Here is a 16,788-nt window from a genome sequence, read left to right as displayed (position 1 = left end):
AACTGCTTTAACACCTAGATCATGTGCGGTATTAGTGTATAAAGATGTCACGTCACATGTAGCTAAATTGATTTCACCGTCAATTTTCAAGTTATCTAGAAGTTGTAGCACTTGTGTTGAATCTTTCAAATATGAGGGTAATTGTTTGACATATTTTTGAAGGAATCTATCTATGTATTGGGACAAGTTGGCGGTGAGTGAGTTTATCCCTGAAATAATCGGGCGACCTGGTGGATTTTTTAAAACTTTATGAATCTTTGGTAAAAAATAAAAAATGGGAATTCTAGGAAATTCGCGGTATAGGAAACTGTATTCTTTAGAGTTGAGTATACCTTTATTTTTAGCAGTATCTAGAAGTAGTTTCAAAATTAGATGGTCGGCTCTAGTGGGGTCTCTTTTTAACTCTTTATAGGTGGTTTTATCCTTCAATAGTCTTTCTGCTTCTACTAGGTAGTAGTCCCTGTCCATAATCACTACTCCACCCCCTTTATCGGCTGGCTTAATTATGATGTCTTTGTTCTCTTTCAGTCTTTTGAGGGCATCATTTTCAGATTTTTTCAAATTAAAAAGGCGTTTTTTATTTTTATTTGGCCCATACTTTTCTATGTCTCTTTGTACTTACTAGTTTTTCAAATAATTCTACATTCTTCCCTTTCTCTTGAGTGGGGTAAAACTTGGACTTTGGTTTTAAATCTGTATGAACAAATTTGGGGTCTTCGGTGTATTGTCTGGATGTGTATTGTTCAATTGGATTTTTAATAAAATACCTCTTGAGTGTGAGTTTCCTTATGAACTGTGATACATTAATATGTGTTTCAAATTTATTGAGTTTAGACGTAGGTGCAAAAGATAAACCTAGGCTTAGAACTTTTGATTCTTCATTACTTAGACTTGTTTTGCTTAGATTAAATATTCCTGAGGTATCAGGGTCTACCATTGCTCTCGTCTGCCCCTTGGTTTCTTTATTGTTTCTGCCCCTTCCTCCTCTCTTTCCTCTAGAGCTCTTTTTCTTTGATTCATGAGGGGGGCTAATTGTACTTTTTCTACTATATGCCCTCTTGATGTTTCTGCTCTTGGACTGACCCCTAAAAAATGTGCCCCTTGGTTCATTTCTTTTCTATCTATGGTGTTGTCCTTTTCAGACTTTTGTGTAAGTGGTTGAAACCTATTTCTGAGTGGTATTCTCCAATTCTTTTCTTCTCTTTTGTATTGAGGGTAGTCTGTTCTTCCTGAGGGGGCTTCATTTCTATATCTATCCTCTCTCCAACTATAGGGGGGAGGGTTTCTAGTAGAGTATGGTCTATATTCTCTATCTGACAGTGGATATTCTCTAAAGCGTGCATGAGCATATTTTTGTCTAGTTGGCGGTATATTATGCCATCTATATTGGTTATTATAGTACTCAGGTTCCCTATAGGAATCTTCAATATTCTGTGGGTTTCTAGGTTTGTACTCATTTTTATGTTGGTAGTTGTTAGTTTTTCTAGGTGTGAAATCCTCATGTTGTCTATGACTAATAGGTTTCCTAAAGGAATCATGTCTAGTATTATTTGTTTGAATAATTGGTTTATTATAATTAGAGGGATTTGTGTGCTCTGTTTTGTAAGTATTTCTGTCGCTTGTGTTATTAGAGTCTTCTATATGTAATGTGTAGTCATTTTTGTCTCTCTGCATTTTTTTATTTTTAATTTTTTGTAACTCTGTATTAGTTGATTGTAATGTTCTAATTATTTCTGCTTGTCTTTCTTTAAAAATATCCGTATCTTTTCTATTTTCAAGAATTTCTTGTATTTCCATTATTCTTTTGTTTATGGTTTCTAGACCTAGGCCTAGATTTGGAGTTTGGCGGTAGCCGTGAAAACCAGCGTTAGAGGCTCCTAACGCTGGTTTTAGGCTACCGCCGGTATTTGGAGTCACTCAAAATAGGGTCTAACGCTCACTTTCCAGCCGCGACTTTTCCATACCGCAGATCCCCTTACGTAAATTGCGTATCCTATCTTTTCAATGGGATTTTTATAACTCCGGTATTTAGAGTTGTTTCTGAAGTGAGCGTTAGACATCTAACGACAAAACTCCAGCCGCAGGAAAAAAGTCAGTAGTTAAGAGCTTTCTGGGCTAACACCGGTTTATAAAGCTCTTAACTACTGTGCTCTAAAGTACACTAACACCCATAAACTACCTATGTACCCCTAAACCGAGGTCCCCCCACATCGCCGACACTCGAAAAAAAAATTTTAACCCCTAATCTGCCGACCGCCACCGCCGACCCCTGTATTATATTTATTAACCCCTAACCTGCCCCCCACAACGTCGCCTCCACCTGCCTACACTTATTAACCCCTAATCTGCCGACCGCAAAGCGCCGCCACCTACGTTATGCTTATGTACCCCTAATCTGCTGCCCCTAACACCGCCGACCCCTATATTATATTTATTAACCCCTAATCTGCCCCCCTCAACGTTGCCTCCACCTGCCTACACTTATTAACCCCTAATCTGCCGACCGGACCTGAGCGCTATTATAATAAAGTTATTAACCCCTAATCCGCCTCACTAACCCTATAATAAATAGTATTAACCCCTAATCTGCCGACCGAATCTCGCCGCTATTCTAATAAATGTATTAACCCCTAAAGCTAAGTCTAACCCTAACACTAACACCCCCCTAAATTAAATATAATTTAAATCTAACGAAATGAATTAACTCTTATTAAATAATTTATTCCAATTTAAAGCTAAATACTTACCTGTAAAATAAATCCTAATATAGCTACAATATAAATTATAATTATATTATAGCTATTTTAGGATTAATATTTATTTTACAGGTAACTTTGTATTTATTTTAACCATGTACAATAGCTATTAAATAGTTAAGAACTATTTAATAGCTAAAATAGTTAAAATAATTACAAATTTACCTGTAAAAGAAATCCTAACCTAAGTTACAATTAAACCTAACACTAGACTATCAATAAATTAATTAAATAAACTACCTACAATTAACCTAACACTACACTATCAATAAATTAATTAAATACAATTGCTACAAATAAATACAATTAAATAAACTAGCTAAAGTACAAAAAATAAAAAAGAACTAAGTTACAAAAAATAAAAAAATATTTACAAACATAAGAAAAATATTACAACAATTTTAAACTAATTACACCTACTCTAAGCCCCCTAATAAAATAACAAAGCCCCCAAAATAAAAAAATGCCCTACCCTATTCTAAATTACTAAAGTTCAAAGCTACAAAGTTACAAAGTTACAACCCACCACCCACATACCCCTAATCTAACCCAAACCCCCCTTAAATAAACCTAACACTAAGCCCCTGAAGATCATCCTACCTTGTCTTCACCTCACCGGGTATCACACTGATCCGTCCAGAAGAGCTCCTCCGATGTCCTGATCCAAGCCCAAGCGGGGGGCTGAAGAGGTCCATGATCCGGCTGAAGTCTTCATCCAAGCGGGGCAGAAGAGGTCTTCCATCCGATTGAAGTCTTCATCCAAGCGGCATCCATCCGGAGCGAAGCGGCAGCATCCTGAAGACCTCCACCGCGGAACATCCATCCTGGCCGACGACTGAACGACGAATGACGGTTCCTTTAAATGACGTCATCCAAGATGGCGTCCCTCGAATTCCGATTGGCTGATAGGATTCTATCAGCCAATCGGAATTAAGGTAGGAATATTCTGATTGGCTGATGGAATCAGCCAATCAGAATCAAGTTCAATCCGATTGGCTGATCCAATCAGCCAATCAGATTGAGCTTGCATTCTATTGGCTGATCGGAACAGTCTAGAATAAGTCTAGAAGATAGAAGAGACTTATTGAAATATAAAAATAAAAATAAAAACAAAAATAAGATGGGCTTGTCAACCAATAGTGAAGATACTCTTATTGTCCCATTCATTACAGGATATAGCGAAAATAGATATCTAATAGAAAGAATAATCCGAAAACATTGGCCACTCCTGAAAGACGATGAAATTATAGGAGAAAAACTTCCACCTAACCCCACATTTATTTACAGGAAAGCCAATAATCTCAAGAACATATTGTCCCCTAGTGTTCCCAAGACTCCGAAAACAACTAGCAAAGATGTCTTTGGTAGAAACCTAAGGGGTTTCTTTCCTTGTATAAACTGTAAAGCGTGTGAAAGGGGAATAAAAACACGAAACTTTATTTCACACAATTCTAAAGTGAAGTATGAAATTAAAGATACAATAAGATGCACAAGTAAGGGGGTCATCTATATGATACAATGTAACTGTGGTCTACAATATGTAGGCTAGACCTCCAGACTTTTGAAAGACAGAATCAAAGAACACCTGTTAAAAATCAAGCATAAAAATGTAGACACCACTATATCGGCATTTCACGCAGCAACATCAGGGAAGACAAAAAGATCTCAGCTACATAGGTATCCAATTGGTTACAGCCAATTGGAGAGGGGGGAACTATGAAAAGAAACTATTAACTGCTGAATCAAAATGGATATTCAATTTAGATTGCCTTTACCCTAAGGGTCTTAATAACAAAGAAGATCTATCTCATCTTCTTAATTTAAGATTATAGCCGCTGTTATTATTCTATCCTATAGGTGTAGCTTAAATAGGTGCATGTATTTTCATACTAGCATAGATTAGGCACACCCCCACATAGAGTATATGTAGGCATTTGAAAGAGATAGGTCTTATTGTAATTGTGATTTCAAGTACTTCTGTTAATATAACCATGCACCCCCCCCCTCTTCACCTGCCACTTTGCATTACTATTACTGAAAGAGATAGGTCTTATTGTAATTGTGATTTCAAGTACTTCTGTTAATATAACCATGCACCCCCCCCTCTTCACCTGCCACTTTGCATTACTATTACTGATGGAGAGTTTCAAATATTGAAATATTTTAATATTCTAATTTTTATAAATTTTAATTATGTTTACAATCGATGTTCATTATCCTAATGTTTTTATCATGTTTATCATTCGAACAATTTAATTATATTTTAATTATGTTTACAATCGATGTTCATTATCCCAATGTTTTTATCATGTTTATCATTCCAATGTTTTTTAGCCCTGGGTCGTCTCCATATAGGAGGCTATATGACAATGTTTATCTTAATAGGTTTCTTGATATTTCTATATATCAAAAAAAAAATATATGATTTTATTTGACATTCCAGAAGACATTCTATACGCTTTTCCTAAATAGATATCTCTATAGGGACAGTGAAATTATTGCTTACATTTTAGGACCCTTTTAGATTGTTATATTTTTTAAATAAGAATCTTCTATTTTATTTTATTGTATTCCTTAATAGTGTCATATCCACTATAATATTTATTACTTTGATGTCTTCCCTAAGTAGAATACATTTTTCATTCACTCGTCTTTTCTGTCAAAGAAGGGCCTAACAAGCAGCCTTACAATTTTCAAAAATAGCTAGTTACCTTAGGATAGATTAAGCCTATTTTCAGATCAGGCATGGTAAATCTAAATATATGACTGAAAATTGTTCTATTCATTCACTCTTATATTGGTTTCCATGGTGATAAATGACTGAACACACACTTCCGGTTTGCCGATTTTAGGCAAATATTATCTTTCAAATATTAATGAAACAAATAAAAATGAACATGTACTTTATTTGAAACATAGCATGAATTTACCATGAAACTAGGAACATATATACAAAAATAGAATAAACTCAATAGTACTTCCAGGTCATCAGGAACAGGAAGTAGAGGTTATATTTTTTTACTTCCAGGTCAACAGGAAAAGGAAGTAGAGGTTATTTTTTTACTTCCAGGTCAACAGGAACAGGAAATAGAGGTTATTTTTTGGAACCAAAACAACACTGGCACTTATTGGCCAGTAATAGCTATAAAAGGAGCTACCATGCTAATCCATCTATAGTCTTGATAAAGGCCCAGTTCTTAGGGCCGAAACGCGTTGACATATATGGTAAGCTTCTTTTCAATTACTGACTAAGTTTGAATAGCAGTTTTGCACTATGTTATATTTGTTTTATTACAGGTATATCTTTGAATGTATTGATCCCTGAGACATAGGATCCATTTCTGTATTTTTTCATCGTTTACACACAGGAATAACTTTTTAGGAGCATCTCTTCACATCTTGTATTCACATAAGGGTCACTTTATAAGTGTGTTATTCACTTTAACACATCCTAAATATTCATTTGGATTATTTTTTTACATTTTTTCCTTTTTCTTTTTTCATTTTTGTGTACACACATTTTTGATTATTCACGCCCACTTCATCACATCATCTTTTCAGGATTTTTTGGATATTCACAATAATTTTTGAAATTTGATTTGAAAACCACTACGTTTTTCTTTTTTACACACTTCATCATTTCACCGTTTATCGAGGGATATATAAGGATAACTGTTTTAAAATAGAATCTTCATATTGGACATTCACTCTCTGGAAAGAATTTAAAGTTTGGGACCTACATATTTATGGACACCCACTCAGTAAATTGATGTTTTTATATTTATTTTTTATCCAACCATCAACAGCTGTTTTATTGTAATTTATTTTGTGATTAAGATTGTATATTGTTGTGGTTTTTAACCACAATTGTATTGTTTTTTTATATAGATATATGCATATTTTATTGTTAATTTTAAGTGAATCCACTTTTGTATCTTGTTTGTATATTTTAGCTATAAGTAGCTTATAAAATATTTTATATACCCCTATAGAATTTCAATATATTTTTTATTTAAATAATCTTGTCACTACTAGTGTCTTAGCCTTTTAGGAGGCGCTCTGTGTATTTATTTTTAGCACTACATTCACCTTTTTGGGGGCGTTGGTACCCATAATACTAGGAGCTACAGACACAAGGTTGAGCGCTGTCAGATTTTAACAGATTTAAATCTAAATACTTACCTATAAAATAAACCCTAAGATAGCTACAATATAATTAATAATTACATTGTAGCTATTTTAGGGTTTATATTTATTTTACAGGTAACTTGGTATTTATTTTAACTAGGTAAAATAGCTATTAAATAGTTCATAACTATTTAATAGCTACCTTGTTAAAATAATTACCATTTTACCTGTAAAATAAATCCTACCCTAAGTTACAAATACACCTACACTATCAATAAATTAAATAAACTACAAATATCTAAACTAAAATACAATTAAATACACTAAACTAAATTACAAAAAAAACAAACACTAAATTACAAAAAATAAAAAAAGATTACAAGAATTTTAAGCTAATTACACCTATTCTAAGCCCTCATATAAAATAATAAAGCCCCCTAAAATAAAAAAATGCCCTACCCTATTCTAAATTAAAAATCAAACAGCTCTTTTACCAGCCCTTAAAAGGGCTTTTTGCGGGGCATGCCCCAAAGAAAACAGCTCTTTTGCCTGTAAAAAAAACCCCACAATACCACCCCCCAACATTAAAACCCACCACCCACATACCCCTACTCTAAACCCACCCAAACCCCCCTTAAAAAAAACTAACACTAACCCCCAGAAGATCTCCCTACCTTGAGTCGTCTTCACCCAGCCGGGCCGAACTCTTCATCTAATCCGGCAAAGAAGAAGTCTTCCATCCGGCGATGTCTTCATCCAAGCGGCAAAGAAGAAGTCTTCCATCCGGCGATGTCTTCATCCAAGCGGTAAAAAGAAGAGGTCCTCCATCGGGGCGAAGTTTTCCTCCAAGCTGCATCTTCAATCTTCTTTCTTCGGACCTCCTACGTGGAACATCCAGCTGGCCCGATGACTGAACGACGAATTAAGTATCCTTTAAATGACGTCATCCAAGATGGCATCCGTCGAATTCCGATTGGCTGATAGGATTCTATCAGCCAATCGGAATTAAGGTAAGAAAATCTGATTGGCTGATTCAATCAGCCAATCAGATTGAGCTCGCATTCTATTGGCTGATCGGAACAGTCAATAGAATGCAAGCTCAATCTGATTGGCTGATTGGATCAGCCAATCAGATTTTCTTACCTTAATTCCGATTGGCTGATAGAATCCTATCAGCCAATCGGAATTCGAGGGACGCCATCTTGGATGACGTCATTTAAAGGATACTTCATTCGCCGTTCAGTCGTCGGGCAAGCTGGATGTTCCGCGTAGGAGGTCCGAAGAAAGAAGATTGAAGATGCCGCTTGGAGGAAAACTTCGCCCCGATGGAGGACCTCTTCTTTGCCGCTTGGATGAAGACATCGCCGGATGGAAGACTTCTTCTTTGCCGCTTGGATGAAGACATCGCGGATGGAAGACTTCTTCTTTGCCGCTTGGATGAAGACATCCCCCGGATTGGATGAAGAGTTCGGCCCCGGCTGGGTGAAGACGACTCAAGGTAGGGAGATCTTCTGGGGGTTAGTATTAGGTTTTTTAAGGGGGGTTTGGGTAGGTTAAGAGTAGGGGTATGTGGGTGGTGGGTTTTAATGTTGGGGGGTGGTATTGTGTGTTTTTTTTCAGGCAAAAGAGCTGTTTTCTTTGGGGCATGCCCCGCAAAAAGCCCTTTTAGGGGCTGGTAAAAGAGCTGTTTAATTTTTAATTTAGAATAGGGTAGGGCATTTTTTTATTTTGGGGGGATTTATTATTTTATTAGGGGGCTTAGAATAGGTGTAATTAGCTTAAAATTCTTGTAATCTTTTTTTATTTTTTGTAATTTAGTGTTTGTTTGTTTTTTAATTTAGTTTAGGGTATTTTATTGTATTTTAGTTTAGATATTTGTAGTTTATTTAATTTATTGATAGTGTAGGTGTATTTGTAACTTAGGTTAGGATTTATTTTACAGGTAAATTGGTAATTATTTTAACAAGGTAGCTATTAAATAGTTATTAACTATTTAATAGCTATTGTACCTAGTTAAAATAAATACCAAGTTACCTGTAAAATAAATATAAACCCTAAAATAGCTACAATGTAATTATAAATTATATTGTAGCTGTTTTAGGGTTTATTTTATAGGTATTTAGATTTAAATAGGAATATTTTAATTAATAATATTAATATTAATTAGATTTATTTTAATAAGAATTTAGTTAGGGGTGTTAGAGTTAGATAGGGTTAATATAGTTTATATATACATAATATAATAACTATATTAACTATATTAACCCTAATATAATTAGGGTTAAAATAGTTAATATATATAATATAATAACTATATTAACTATATTAACCCTAATATAATTAGGGTTAATATAGTTAATATAGGTGGCGGCGGTGTAGGGGGATTAGATTAGGGGTTAATGTATTTAATATAGGTGGCGGCGGTGTAGGGGGATTTAGATTAGAGGCAAAAGAGCTGTTTACTTTGTGACAATGCCCCGCAAAAAGCCCTTTTAAGGGCTGGTAAAAGAGCTGGTTACTTTAGGGCAATGGCCCGCAAAAAGCCCTTTTAAGGGCTGGCAATAGAGCTGTTTACTTTGGGGTAATGCCACGCAAAAAGCCCTTTTCAGGGCTATTTTTAGGGTTAGACTTAGGTTTAGTGGTAGGGATAGTTTAGTATTTTAGGGGTTAATTAATTTAATATAGGTGGCGGCGGTATACGGGGATTAGATTAGGGGTTAATTAATTTAATATAGGTGGCGGCGGTATAGGGGGATTAGATTAGGGGTTAATTAATTTAATATAGGTGGCGGCGGTATAGGGGGATTAGATTAGGGGTTAATTAATTTAATATAGCTGGCGGCGGGGTAGGGGGATTAAATTAGGGGTTAATAATTTTAATATAGCTGGCGGCGGGGTAGGAGCTCACATTAGGGGCTAGTTAATGTAGGTGGCGGCGGGGTAGGAGCTCACATTAGGGGTAGTTAATGTAGCTGGCGGTGGGGTAGGGGGATTAGATTAGGGGTTAATAATTTTAATATAGCTGGCGGCGGGGTAGGAGCTCACATTAGGGGCTAGTTAATGTAGATGGCGGCGGGGTAGGAGCTCACATTAGGGGTAGTTAATGTAGCTGGCGGCGGGCAAGGAGCTCACATTAGGGGCTAGTTAATGTAGCTGGCGGCGGGGTAGGAGCTCACATTAGGGGGTAGTTAATGTAGGTGGCGGCGGGGTAGGAGCTCACATTAGGGGGTAGGTAATGTATGTGGCGGCGGTGTAAGGGGCTCACATTAGGGGGTAGTTAATGTAGGTGACGGTGGTGTAAGGGGCTCACATTAGGGGGTAGGTAATGTAGATGGCGGCGGTGTAGGGGCTCACATTAGGGGGTAGTTAATGTAGGTGGCAGCGGGGTCCGGGAGCGGCAGTTTAGGGGTTAATAACTTTATTAGGTGCGGCGGGGTCCGGGAGTGGCGGTTTAGGAGTTAATACATTTTTTATTATTAGGAGAGTGAGGGGGGATAGCGGATAGAGGGGTATACGTGTCGGGCTATGTTTGGGAGGCGTGTTAGACAGTACGGGTGATTTAATAACTTAGTCAAGTTTTGTAGGCGCCGGCAGTTTCTAAAGTGCTGTAAGTCACTGGCGACTCCAGAAATTTGTACTTACGCAGATTTCTGGACATCACTGGTGTATCCGACTTACGGCACTTTAGCATCTGACGGTGCCGTATATGTGATAGCTCGAGTTGCGAGCTGAAACTACGGGCGGCGGGGGTTCCCTTGCTTGCGCCGCAAATTACGATCTATATCGGTCGCGCCCCTGATTCTTTATAGTAGTGTCTATTACATGCAGTTATATGACAATGAGTGTATACTGTCCCTTTAAAGACAGCTATAGAGCTGGGAGCAAGCTGAACACATATGGTGAGCCAATAACAAGAGGAATACGTGTGTAGCCACCAGCCACCAGGTTGCTGCTTGTAGTAGGTTGCTTCTGCTGAGCCTACCTAGTTATGCTTTTCAAAGGATACCCAGGGAATGAAGTAATGTGATAACAGAAGTAAATGTAAAGTATCTTACAATAAAATATTCTATCTGAACAATGCAAGTTATATTTTGACTTTCATATCCCATTAAAGGGACAGTCTGCACCAGTATTTTGATTGTTTAAAATATAGAAAATCCCTTTATTACCCATTCCCCAGTTTTGCATAACCAACACAGTTATATAAATACACCTCTGTGATTACCTTGCATCTAATCTTCTGCAAACTGCCCCCTTATTTCAGTTCTTTTTACAGACTTGCATTTTAGCCAATCATTGCTGACTCCTAGGTAACTCCACATGCATGAGCACAATGTTATCTTTATGGCACACATGAACTAATGCCATCTAGCTGAAAAAATACTGTCAAAATGTATTCAGATAAGAAGTTGCCTTCAAGGGCTAAGGAATTAACATATGAGCCTACCTAGGTTTAGCTTTCAACTAAGAATACCAGGAGAACAAAGCAAAATTGATGATAAATCTAAATTGGAAAGTTGTTTAAAATGACATGCCCTATCTGAATCTTAAAAGTTTATTTTTGACTAGACTGTCCCTTTAACTATGGAGCTAGGAGTACTACAATGTATCTTTCTGCTGAAAGAATACAACAAAACTTCAGTTTATAAACATCCTAAAGTAAATAAGCAAACAGAGCTTGCTATAGTTTACAAATGAGCACAAAACCACAGATTACTATTTGCATGTTTGCAACATCTGAAATAAATTACCCAGAACCCCAAACAATAAAGCATTATTCTAATATTTGCATACGGAATCCTAAACCAACCCGGTTTTCCTTTATTTGTGTTATTTGTTAAACAGCCTAAATGAGTCCCCTCCCCCAGCTATCAAACTAGATGCAATCATTAGAAAGACCTCCCTTTTAACAGATTCCAAATTCTTTTCTGGGAATAAAAGAATAAAAGATTATAACCAAATGTATATCAAAGTGAAAATATGTTGAGAACAAACATGAAACACACCACATCAAAAACATTTGAAATAAATATTTATGTTGTTTTCTCCATTGGGATAACATTGGAATATAGAATTACAACTTCTCCCTTCAATGTGTGTTAACCCAGGCATGAAGTGTTTAACTTGGAATAATCAGTTCATAGCATGTTTTCTTCTCCAACAGTGAGTGATATTCTTACACAAACAACTCATTGTGTACACAGATTGTATACCAATCAGATTTAAATAAACAAATTAAAATAAAACTTCTAATCTCACAAGATCAGAAAACTATCATTAGAGAAAGGCAGTTAGAAGATTTGAAATGTTCTGATATGCATATTAAAGGGTAAGAATTACACAATTTAAATCTATATTTTGGAACTGAAAGGGTTAAAGGACTGATGTACTCAGGCAAGCAGATGATAAAAGCTCATTGCATGCAGTAGTGCACGGATGTGAGGGACTCTGTGTTTAAAACAAACGTTAAAAGCATAAGGTGAAACTATTTGCTTACTTTTACCCAGAATGCCTCACTGGAAACACTGTTAGGAGAGATTTTTATGTAGAAAATGGATGTGTATAAGTGCAATACAATATTCAATTATGTATAGTGGAGGACTTTTCTAATTGTTTGACATTATTATATAACATAATGTCAGAGACATTGTTGTCATGGTAACTGTATTGACTGTTTTTAACTATACTAGCTCCTTCAATGTCCTTTTAGTATACATATAATGGCAGCCATTATCACTAATACCAGCAAATTAATTAAAGTGACAGTAAATATCTCCAGCTTTGCGTTTATACCTTAGTTAAAGGGACATTATACACCCAAAAAATATGGGCTATTTCAATAAAGCACTCAAAGAAGATAAAGTTTGTAATTGACATGTATTATAAATGTTGCTTCTAAAGAACCTAAAAATGATGATAAAGTTTACATTGCACTGACTATATTTGAATATGTCCGTAATACCCACTAACTACAGAAAAAGGTTTTTTTCCTCAGTCCCTAGCTAGTCCTTAAAACCAGCCCCCATGGTGGAGCTGTCTATGTAATGTTAAATCCCCTCACATCGCACTTTACAAACACAGATTTACAGAAATCACAAGATTCAGCTCTGATCCTACACCATGAGTCTGACCAGTCCGATCAAGACTTTAATTGCATAAAAGCGCTCTACTGTATATAGTCAGAATATTTTAGCAGATACTACGGCTGCTTTTTACACTCACGCTAATTCACAGTTACTGTTGCCCTCTGAACATTTAATTCAAATCTAATTCAGGGTATGTAAAAAGAATGTACTGCATATGCCAGTACTAAGCAGTTTATAATATATATAAATATCATTTACATAACATATATTCCAGCCAACCATCCACAGTTGTCTATCCCTCAAACAATGCAGTAAAACGTTGGCATCAATTACTCTAACTAGAAAAATAAAAATTAAGTAAATATTCAATAACAAGCAGTGGTCTACCTTCGATGCCGCTGACCCGCTGTCAATCACAATTAGAGGGAGAGGACAGTCACTGGAGCGGCAGTCTATAAGTATGACAGACCGCGTATCAGCAGAAAGGAGCCAGCTACATACAGAGATCGGTTGTTGTATAGACAGGAGTGTTGTAACAGGAGTGGGTCAAGCGGGAGTTTAGCCCCATCAGTACACCCGGTGTAATAGGCTCAGCTGCATAATCAGCATTGAAGGCAGACGCTGCTTGCTCCTTTATGCTGCTACGTGGTCTATCACACTTTAACATTTCCACAAGCAGTTCTTGTAACCTGCTTGTACAATGCCACCGCCTGCAGATTCACGGCCTATCGGCCGCTAGCACAGGATGGCAATCAACTCGATCGTACGCGATTGGGTGGATTGATGACCAACACCTCAGAGTAGGCATATGAGTAAAGAGGCAGCGGTCTTAAGACCACTGCTTCTTGACTCCTGTTTCCGGCAAGCCTGAAGGCTCACGAGGAAACAGATGCATTGGAGCCGATTGACGGTTTGTTAAATTGGCCCCAAAGTATGCAATTTTAAGAGACTTTACTTCTGTTATCAAAATGATTTTGTTCTTTTGGCATCCTTTGTTGAAAGCCAGATGTAGGTAGACTCAGGAGCAGCAATGCAATGCTGGGAGATAACTGCTGAATGGTCGCTGCACATATGCCTCTTGTCTTTGGCTCACATGATATGTTAAGCTATCTCCCAGTAGTGCACGCTGCTCTGGAGCTTACTTAAACTATGTGTATAGTTATATGCCAGAAATAATGCTATACTACAATGGTCTAACACAAAAGAGCATTTTCTTTTCACAATTTTATGTCCCTTTAAGACAGAAAATATGATATTTGATGACTGTTTTTGGTTAATTTAATTTCCAAAACATTTATACAATAACATTGGTAGACATGACATTTCATTAAATTGTTACAAAACAAAGTATTGAAAACATTTTACCAAGGGTCAGCTGTAAAAAATCTGATTACATGTAGTTAGATTGTTATGTATGTTATTAATGTATTAGATTTAATTACCAATGCATGGCATGGGTCAAACAGATATTTATCTGCAAACAACATAGCAATAGTCACATAAAGGCATTTTCTTGTATGCCCCTTTAAGTGCTGATGTCCTCTGTCAGGCAGTTAAGTAGGCAAGAAGTCACTTGATCAAGACCTTGCCTCCCAACATTTGTGGCTAGGTATAAGGGAGTTTTTGTAGGCAGGCTCTTGAGTAGATATTGTTTGTGATCATTGGGTGGTCAGTAGGTGTGTCTGGTCAGTTCATGGGCATGTCTGAGTGGTATATGGATGTGTCTGGTCAGCTTGTGGGCATGTCTGGTCAGCTTGTCGGTGTGTCTGATCAGCTCATGAGTGTGTCTGAGAGGTCTATGGGTTTGTCTGGTCAGCTTGTGGATGTGTCTCGGAGGCATGTAGGTGTGTCTAATCAACTCATGGGTGTGTCTGGGAGGTCTACGAGTGTATCTGATCAGCTTTTGGGCATGCCTGGGAGGTCTATGAGTGTGTCTGGTTAGCTTCTGTGTGTGTCTGGGTGGTCTGTGGGTGGGGAAATGGAAAGAACAGCTTGCCAGAGCTCAGAATTAGGGACTTTCCCTTTCAAATATGGACAGTTTGGAGGTCTGCAAGACAAAATGCTAATTTAACACAATACTACATATGCATGTTAGGTAACAGGTTACACTTGTATGTATGCATTGAGTACTTGTAAAGCACTGCTAATCACCCGTAAGGGTCTCAAGACACTGCTCATTTTATCGACCTCGGAAGGACGAAAGGCTGAGTGGACCTTGCGAGGGCCCAGGGTCGACCCTGCAACCCTTGGGTTGCTACAGAGCTCAGCCACAGTGCCTTAGCATGCTGAGCTATCTGTCCAGCACTTGCACAATATGACCCAGTTATCTTTGGTCAATGTAGTTTGGTTTATGGCAATTTATGGCTCACCCTTTATAAGGTCATTATAGGTCTCACTAATGAAAGCATTAGGCTTATACACATTGTTCAATCATATACTAAGTTGTTACATTATGTACATACAAAAGAAATCCAATCAATTTTATAATATAGTGAGTGATATTGATCTTACCATTGTAGCAGCTAAAATAGGCCCCTGTATGATCCATTTTAAATAACCGGCACTCAAATCCCAGCATCTAGCAGGAAAGTGGCAGAAAAAGTAGATCATAATTAAATAAAATATCTGCACAGATACATTAATTACATTCTATGCTTTATTTTTAAATAATTAATTTAATTAATTAATTAATTAATTTAATTTAAAATGTATCCACTGACTCCTAATACACATTTGTAAAAGGGCATAAAGCATTTTTTTATTATTTCAAACCAGCTGTATACATTTGTCATTCTGGCAAAGTCAAATGGACATTAAACAGAAAAGTTTTGCATAATAAAAATACAATGCAATAACGCTTAATTAAATTTCAAATGAGCAGTATTTTTTAACACATTTTAAAGCTTCCTTCAATTCTCTTACCCTGTCTCAAGTAACAGACAATCAAAGACAGATAAACACACAGATACTGTGAACTGTTGCACATAGAGATCTTGTTGGTGCCTAATAAAGTGTTAATATAAAAAAAACGGTGCACAAATTGATCATAAAAAAATATTTCCTTAAAATTTAAATGATCATGATTCAGATAGAACATTTAATTTCAAACTTTTTCAGTTTATTTCAGTTCAGAAATTTGCTTTATTCTTTTGGTATACTTTGTTAAAGAACAGACAAGAGCAGAAATGCACTACTGGGAGCTAGTTTAAAACAATGGGTGAGCCAAAGACAAGAGGCCTAAATGTGCAGCAATCAATCAACAACTAGCTCTAGTAGTGTTTTGCTGCTCCTGAGCCTACTTAAAGAGATATGGAACCCCAAAAAAATATTTCCTGATTCAGACAGAACATTTAGTTTTAAACACTTTTATAATTTACTTGTAATATCAATTTTGCTTAAAGGGACACTGAACTCAATTTTTTCTTTTGTGATTCAGATAGAGCATGCAATTTTAAGCAACTTTCTAATTTACTCTATTTATCAAATTTTATTCATTCTCTTGGTATCTTTATTTGAAATGCAAGAATGTAAGTTTAGATGCCGGCCCATTTTTGGTGAACAACCTGGGTTGTCCTTGCTGATTGGACAGCACCATTAAACAAGTGCTGCCCAGCGTACTGAACCAAAAATTGTCTGACTCCTTAGCTTAGATGCCTTCTTTTTCAAATAAAGATAGCAAGAGAACAAATAAAAATTGATAATAGGAGTAAATTAGAAAGTTACTTAAAATTACATGCTCTATCTGAATCGCGAAAGAAAAAATTTGGGTTCAGTGTCCCTTTAAAACTCTTGGATATAAGATGTTGATACGTCTCAGG

The 16,788-nt window shown here is 36.5% G+C and overlaps 1 protein-coding gene across 1 annotated transcript in view; it reads right to left on the bottom strand.

Annotated features, from left to right (window-relative positions):
- The window catches only part of PTH1R (parathyroid hormone 1 receptor), a 760,867-nt gene that overhangs the window by 78,037 nt on the left and 666,042 nt on the right, over positions 1-16,788 (bottom strand). Inside the window, exon 9 of the mRNA XM_053713727.1 lies at positions 15,482-15,548. Coding sequence (XP_053569702.1) covers positions 15,482-15,548 — 67 coding nt within the window. The remainder of the gene's footprint in view (positions 1-15,481; positions 15,549-16,788) is intronic.

Source organism: Bombina bombina, chromosome 5, assembly GCF_027579735.1.
Source record: "Bombina bombina isolate aBomBom1 chromosome 5, aBomBom1.pri, whole genome shotgun sequence".
Lineage (NCBI taxonomy): Eukaryota > Metazoa > Chordata > Amphibia > Anura > Bombinatoridae > Bombina > Bombina bombina.
Note: the sequence above shows the minus strand (reverse complement) of the source record. Positions and strands in the feature narration are given on the sequence as shown.